The 8425-nt window shown below is 39.9% G+C and overlaps 1 protein-coding gene and 1 non-coding gene across 3 annotated transcripts in view; one reads left to right on the top strand and one right to left on the bottom strand.

The window, feature by feature from the left end:
* trnar-ccu lies at positions 1 to 73 on the top strand. The gene has a single exon. It is a non-coding gene; the product is annotated as a tRNA-Arg (tRNA).
* Positions 74 to 1660: 1587 nt separating this feature from the next.
* ppp2r4 (protein phosphatase 2A regulatory subunit 4) overlaps positions 1661 to 8425 on the bottom strand; it is a 44884-nt gene continuing 38119 nt past the window's right edge. For both annotated transcript variants that reach the window (XM_015396729.1, XM_015396730.1), the window contains exon 10: positions 1661 to 2307. In XM_015396729.1, the coding sequence (XP_015252215.1) occupies positions 2233 to 2307 (75 nt within the window). In that variant the 3' untranslated portion in view covers positions 1661 to 2232. The remainder of the gene's footprint in view (positions 2308 to 8425) is intronic.

Genomic DNA, 8425 nt, shown 5'->3' with positions numbered 1-8425 from the left:
GCCCCAGTGGCCTAATGGATAAGGCACTGGCCTCCTAAGCCAGGGATTGTGGGTTCGAGTCCCATCTGGGGTAAATACAAGTACAGAGGTAGTATGGAAGAAAACAAATTTCAGTGATTAATGCTGAATTATAGTTTGAAACTAGGTATGGTGTTGGATGGAGACACTCTGCTGCACCTCTCCCAAATTTGGCCACAGACAGGAGATCAAATTTCCTGTGGTACCTTACCTTTTATTTGTATGAAAACAAAGATTCCATCTGGATCTCAACTCTTTTTTCATGTCCCTCCGTTGTCGGACAAACTTGCCCCCACTACCTCGCCGCCTCGACCGTATCTAGACCCACAGCTAGTTCCTGATTGTCCCTCTTGCGTTGTGGCGTGGAATAACAGCACAGACCACACTTCAATAATGGGCATAAATAAAAAATGGCTGCCCTTTAACCCCACACTGCTCCCCAGGCGGCGCACAAGGAGATGGGTTAAATGCAGAGACTTCATTGTGTTGCTCTGATATATTTATTGTCATTACACTGACAGTGTAGTGACAATAAATATAACAATTAAAAAAGCTGATAATGAAAAAAAAAAAGGGAAAAAAAGTACTTTTTACTTTTGAAGTATTACTACTCTTACATATGTCTGTGAAATTGTTGGTTAATCTTCCCACCATGAGTAATCTGGCCTGTTTGATATCAGGTGTAAAATAATTTAAATATAGCTGGAGGTTCTTTATCTTTTAAAATATCAGCATTAACTACTGTAAATATTGGTTTTAAACGTTTATGTTGAAAGAATTATTATAGAAAAGTGTTTCCACTGCCCAATATATTGTATAATCATGTTGATTTATGATATTTCATAGTTTGAAATTCCATAAACTGCACATAACTGAATGCAATTTCCAAGCACTTTTTAAATCTTGAGTAATTTCTTGGATGAATAATTTATTTTGTTTATTTGCCGTTCAATAAGTAAGCATTTTGTGGGGATCTACACTAATAGCTGCAAATGTTAAGCCAAGCAAACCGGTTTTAGTTTTATGAATCGCATTATCTTCACTTCCTGCCCAATAGAGTTGCTCGCTCTTCAATGCTAAACTGAGCAGCCAATAGGAAGCGTTTCAGTCACCGTGCATCAAGAGTGACCGTTGGTGTTGGGTGCAAGTGAAGAGAATGCATGTAATTTATAAATTAAAATCTGAAAAAGAGAAAATTAGAAAAGATAAAAATTGAAAATGTAAAATCTGTTAAAAAAAAAAAGTTTGAAATAAAAAAAAAACTTAAAATCTGAGAAAACTGCTAAATTAATATCAAAACTTTTAAGTGTTTTAAAGTTTCATTTCTGGATTGCATTTTTCCAAAATTTCTGCTAACATTTTCACATTTCTATCTTGGTTTCAACAATAATGGAACAAATTTCACTCCATATAAATCATCTCTGTTGCAACAATGACTGCAGGCTTTCAGAACTCCTTAAAAAACAACTAAAAAATTGTGGCTGCAGTTCAGTTTCAGATTTAAAAAAATAATATAAGCCATAAATATATTTTCTTAATACAGGAAGAATCAGTCAGTGTTTATATCATGTCTGAAAGGCTGTTGAAATGAAGCTAAAAAGCTGTTTTTCTGTTTGGGTGACAGTGAAAACAGGCAGCAGTGAAACACAGAATAAGACATTTATTTCAGAATTTTAAGGACAATATTTATCAGTTAATAGCATTATTTTACTTTATTTTCAGGGTTTTGAGGAGAGTGACGTGACTGTACTGGGAAAACAGAAAAACAGAATTTCCAACTAAACTTCCACCACCTAGAAGCTTGACATCTAATCTAGGTGTATAGCTCTAGCAGCCTACAGTCGGTTTTTGGGGGTAATGAAGCTAAATCGAAACCTTTGGCCTTAGAAGCAAAACAAAAACAGTCTTATTAACAGCTGGGTGTGAATGAATCAGAATACTGCAGCGTCAAAGATCACACATTCAGAAAATTAAAAAAATAAAACTTATGCTTGAACCTTTTGTATAAATAAGACAAAAGTCCACAGATGCTCCAGAGTCAGAGGTCATCAGCAGGAACGTCATGGATGTCTGCAGACTCACTACCGCGTGCATCTCATGAGGGAATGCGCGTGTCAGACTACGCAGCGGGAATCGCTACTGTTGGGTTTGGGGATGCTGATGGGAAAAGGTGAGCTATGGAGGCTTCCGTTGTTTCCTTCCTTTGTTGAAGCATCAAGGCTTCGCCGGCTGGATGGACAGCAGGCTGCCGAATTTAAAATGCTGGATGACGGGGAACTTCTCCAAACACTGCAAACGGAACAAAGAGAGGAGAACGATCAACACCAGTGGTGGAGGACATGCTAAACCTGGAGAGATGGCGACATGCTACAGGCGGCAGCATTTTCCATAAGAACTTTGTTCCAGTGAAGTATTTCTCAGGAAAAGCCTAAAACTCATCCTGGGATTCTGGATCCCATGACGCGTAGCAGCAGTTCTTCTATCCCCTTCTTCCCACCCAGATAATGCAGTTTTCCTGTTCTACCAACCACTGAAAAACCGATATAGAAATAAGTATTTACCCTTAATTTGAGTAGGTAAATGAGTTAGTTTGCCAATGGAATGAGTATTTTTACTCTTAAAATAAGATAATTAGATAATATGCACTTGAAATAAGATGATGCAATTGTGTTTTTTTATTTTAAGTGTAAATGGTTTTGTTCCACTGGCAAAATGTCTCTTTTGCCTCCTCAATCCAATTTTAAGAACAAATGACTTATCTAGATTTCTATTTTTTCCAGTGTACCAGTTTCCCTCTGAGACATCTCAGCCTCCATCTCAATCCAAACTGGTTCCAAACCCAAAGTAAGGAACCACCAAGGCAGCCAGATGCTTGTGCCAGACCCAACAGCCATCACAATGACCATCCAACCGGAACATGGCCTGTCTGGGACTCTAAGGTCTTCCTTTCTCTTCCATCATGGTGGTTCTGGAGTTATAAGATGATGGACCCTTTCCCCCCTTCTCTGATGTTTATTCAGACAATATTTTTTTTGTCATAATCCCGCCAAAAGGACACACACATCATAAAAGATTCAAATGGGTAGTTTATTTCTAAACCAGGTAAACTATTCTCCATACTGATTTCGAACGGGATTCAATACCCTGAAACCCCTGAATATGTCACAAGCCTGAGTGTATGCCCCTTCTCTGGGCCCACGGCTAGCTTTCCACTCGCCCGTAGCCACAGTCCTGCCTACCAGCTGAACTCCTTCTGGGCTCCTAAACGTTTGTGACTTTGATGGTGGAGCAAACTAGACAAAGAAAACTGCTTGTTGGCTACTTTTTAGGAAATCCCACCTCTTGAGGCAGTTCTTTTTTCTTCCCATTTGGGAAGAAAAAACACTGGCAAGAAGTTGTGGCCTAGTGGTTAGGGCATAGAGCTTGGAATCCTGAGGTTGTGAGTTTAAGCCCCACTCCCATAGACTGCCACTCGGGGTCTCTGAGCAAGACCTTTACCCCCCCCTTGTTCCCGGGAACTTGTTCCCCAGGGGGTTGGTTTGATTGCGGTTTTGGGTTCATTGATATTTGCAGATAACGTTAACAAAGCATCGTCAAGCTAACTGCCGTTCTCCTAAACAGTTCAAATTGGTTAAGTAGCGGTTTGGGTTATGGAGCATCTTTGCTTCTGACGATTGTTTATTCTCACTCCTGTTGACTCTATTCATTAGATATCTAGACAGTCTTTAGCCCCATTTCCACTACCCTTTTGAAAACGTGATCGTTCCAAGCACGGTAACAGAGATAACTGTTGAGTGAAAATGGAACGCACAACTGAACCGGACCGCGCCAGACCCAACCGAACCGCGCTAACATGGTACTAGTTCATCAATAGGGTTCGGCACGGTTCAGTTCTGTCTCAGTTCTCAGATAACAAAGAGCACATGAGCCGACCGCGTCATCTCCTTACAGTCAGGCTCCGTAATCAGGAAATTTCAGACATTCATTAAAATCCTAGCTTCCCTACCGTGCCACACGACTTCCAGTGATGATTCTGATTAGCAGTTAAGATGAACCTCAACGTCTGTTGTTTCCTGCGTCAGTAAGCCCTGATTAGACGATCGTTATCGTATCCACTTCCCAAATGCCGACTCTGTCAAGTAAATTCACCAAAGGCTGCTTTCTTCCCCTGAATCTCCGCAAACTTCCAGAATATTAAAGGCACGGCCATGTTGGGTTTTCTTGTTTACCTCTATAGAGCAGTAGTACCGTAGTTTGCCACTAGGAGGCGAAGAATCGTGCTAGCGTGGTGTGTAAATGGTCATAAGGAACAGAGCTCGGCATAGATCGGTTTCAAAGGGTCATGTATATGGGGCTTTTGTGTTATTATAAACGGATTTTTAATTATCTGGATCAGTTGCTTGTGGTAGTTTGTTAAATTTAACCCTTTTTGTACCCAGCTCCCGCTGGCATCTGTGGTCATCTTCTGCCTCGACTATTGGAAAGCCATATTAGCTTTTCTCCCAGCTTGTCTACTAAAATACTCTACCAAATGTTTACGTCATGATTCAGTTTTTCTGGTAACAAAGGATTTGTCAGCATCTACACCATCAAGACAATCCAGACTCTTTTTTTGTTGTTTTTCAATGGTAGAGTGACCTACCTGGTACTGCTGGAATCAGAGCATCAGAGCTCTTCTGTCCCTTCCCTCCCTCTATGCCTGCTCTTTCTACACCTCCATTTCTGGCAGAATAGAACCAGTTGTCTTCCTTGTAAGCAACTTTTTGTTAGCTTTGGTATGAGCTACACTCTTTCCTCCATCTTTTTAACGCATGAACTGAAACAAAATTCAAGATTAAATGTTCTTTTCCTGAGTTATCTAAAAAAAAAAAAAAGTCACAACCTTCGGAGAAAAAAAACAAACTAAACCACCAGATTCTTCCTTAACTCTGTGATAAAGACATATCCATGCAAAGGAAGCTTATTTATCCCAAAGGCAGATTTTGAATAGAATTTGAGACTGATTAGTTTATGAGGTGGCCGTCCCATTTCCAGGCTTTAAACTCTTTAACATTCTGTGCTGGGAACAGGCCAGGACGGCAGCCGTAGCCCCTCCGTTCTCACTCAGGCCTTAGGAATGTGTTTGGAATGAGGTTTCAATTGTCTGCCTGAAAAAGGCATGGAGGTCCCAGGAAAAAATGTGGTCTTGTTGGCACCAAAATCCCTGCTAGAAATGACCTTTACCCAGAGCGCTTGTACAGGCCCATACCATGATAGAACCACTTACCATCACCGAGCCAGGTTGTAAGGACTGAAGAGCAAGTAAAATAAAAACATATGCTTAGTTGTCTTATTATGTAAATTTAAGTCATTTAGCTGGAATATATTAAAGATTAGGATTGGTTTCCTGTCGTCTACAATACAAGTTGAGACGTTGATTACAAGTAAGAATGTTACTACTTTGTGTACGAAAAAATAATAAATTACAAATTTATGAGCGTAAAATCCTTAATCGAACAATATAACATACGTGTTCAAAACAAAAGGTCGGCAAAAATGCAACGACTGATCAATGATTCTGGTTTGGTTTTCATCCCCTTTTTTTTGTCGTTGACAAAAATTCTGGTGCAATACCGCCTCCTACTGGTGTGGAGTGCAACAGCAGCTTTAGGGTTTTTAGGTTTATACTCGTAATTTTTATAAATTTTTTTATTCATACCTGTTTTGCTGCAAAGTTGTAACTTCTAAAATTTTATTGTTAAATAAAACAGCCAAGGTCACATATATGTACTTTATTGGCTTAAAATTCCAAATTCAGTGTTTCAGGGCTGCGATTATTAAGATGACAGATTAACTGATTAATCTGTCGATAGTTTTTTTTTTTTATTAATCGATTAATAGTCTGAAAGCCAAAGGTTCTTTATATAAGACTTTAACCAGGTGAAACTCAAACTTTTCTACTTGAGTTCTGGATAGAGCATTTTTATCTTGAATGCAAAATCTTGCTATGATGGATCGCTATGTCAGCTACAGGTACGGTTTAGATTGTCTATACTCCAGTTAGCGATTCATCGTTTACTAAATTATCTTGTAATTATTTAAATAATCAATTAATCACAATTATTCGGATTAATTGTTTAAACCCTAATGTATTCATGTCTGTCGATTGCCTATGAACAGAAACTCTTATTACATAAAAATCTACAACATATACATCTAACATGTAATTTTCTTTTAAACTCGATCGGATCCACTTTTTTATATTTTAATCAACTGACTTTGGCTCTGCTCAAGATTAATGTGGATTTGGAGAAGTAAGCTGCAAAAATAGGACCGCTGGATTTTAGCTAAGGACACCACGGTACACGGCGTGGGTCTGCTCTGACTGACTGGAGTCGCTGCCATTAGCACAGGCACGCCTACGTACGGCTTCCAATATGGTGGAGCTGAGGGGTAAAGTCTGGGTCTTTAACTGTTCCATAGATCAGAGGAAAATTGGTTGGAAATATAAACACCTTTGATACTGTTTAACCGCCTTAATGGATCTAAAAGCAGACAAAGTCCAAAGAAAAACTTATAACTTCAGAAAGGTTAAAAAACTGTTATTTTACAAGATAAAAAGTCTACTTTAAAGAAGAAAAAAAAAGCAATGATGCCTAAATCAGGTGTTAACAAGACTGTATGGTGACAGGAAGCCTTCGGCCCCCGAGTATCAACTCTGACCCGTGTCACTGGTCTCACTTGTCTTTCACATTGACCGTGTTCAAATGGTCTGCAGAGCAGCTCAGAGGAGACTCTTTGTGTGGACTGCCACAGACCCATTTTATTGGGGAGCCGCAGTGGGGGTCTGCGGTGCTGGGCGGCTGCAGTGGGGGCGGGGGAACACAGTCGAACTGAACAGTCTGTCGGTGAGGTGACGCTGTAGGTCATGATCATCGAGGCAGAACTGGGTGGAAAAGCACGCCTCAGAGACCCTCTGGCTGAGATGATATTAGATCAATGTTTGGAAATCAAAAGGTCAAAGGGTCACAGAGTAGAGAATAAATAATACCTTAAATGGTCAAATTGCCCATAATTTGTCATAACTATCAATTAATTAATCAAGTCACCCATAAAAAATATAAGAAAGAGTTCAACAAAATATTAACCAAAGCTTTAATGTTTTGGCATCTGATACGGTTTAAGATCATTAATTTAAGCTAACTGCCAAGATTAATGACAAAAGTGAGTACAACTCAATAGAGAATGCTCGGTCTACCATAAACGGTGAATAAGTAAAAATGAAAATTACTTCATCAATTAATTCTGGTTCCTATCAGGATTGTTTTCTAGATCTACTTTCAAAATAACTACATAATAACAAAAGGTCTAAACAATGGCTGATAAGATAACACGGCTAACCGCTACAATTCGGCTAGCTCCCCCTACTCGACAGCTTGAGCCGGGCGTACACTGTGCGATTTTTTTCCCCTTTTTGGGTCGATTCTCCAGACGTCCGACATGTTTTCGATCGGGCGGAGTTTCAGCGTGATCGTGGTTCGAGCAGCGTGTTGTATAGAGGGGGTAAAGCCAGCCATACGCTGTGCGATTTTTAAGCTACAGCTCACACTGTAGCTTTGTGAGTTCATAGCTCACCATGCATGTGTGGCCCGACGCTCTGATGCGATCTACCTGCTCACACTGTACGTCTAAACACCAGGTGGGACTCAGCTCCGCATTGAGATGGCGCTACTCGGACTCGTCTATCCGGAAGCCAAACGAGTAGAAGAGGAATATGAAGCTCACTAGAGTGAAACGCGCTGCCTTGGCAATTTGTGCAATTTTGTGCTGAAAGCCCTAAAAAGAAAATGCGACGATGTATCTGGGAAAAAGACATGGCTAAGCAAACATGGCTACTACGGTCTGTCGATTTTAGAGAAGTTTTTTGTGTTCTTTTAAGAGGAAGAAGAGGAATCTTTGTTTGCGCACTGAGCGATTTGCCCACGACGGCCGACTGAAAAACAAACATGTTTGATTTTCTCCCGACCTCCCGATTCATGATGGGAAGGTTGTCATGGAGGCCTATTGCCCCGCGTTACCCCCTGTATACTACACCACGCACGATCAGGCTAACAGTTGGCCTGATCAAAAAATTCTCGCACGACTGAAAAACACACAAAAAAATAATTGCACAGTGTATTCCTGGCTTTAGCTTAATAACTTAGCTAACAGCTAATCCTAGATAGGGAGTGGCGAGTGTAGAATTGTTATACATCTTCTGCACTTTAAACCATTAATCTTGGTTGCGAGATTATATAAATAATTCGCAAAGGCAAACAAGTTAAACAAAGTGAAGTTTAAAGTAATTCTGACAATTACATTTTTAAGTACTTAGTACTTTCTTTTAGCATAGTTGTACTTAATTTGAAGCATTAGCTCCAAAAAAGTT

Source organism: Cyprinodon variegatus, unplaced genomic scaffold (assembly GCF_000732505.1).
Source record: "Cyprinodon variegatus isolate N-32 unplaced genomic scaffold, C_variegatus-1.0 Scaffold817, whole genome shotgun sequence".
Taxonomy (NCBI): Eukaryota; Metazoa; Chordata; class Actinopteri; order Cyprinodontiformes; family Cyprinodontidae; genus Cyprinodon; species Cyprinodon variegatus.
This window is presented reverse-complemented; position numbering and strand designations above follow the sequence as displayed.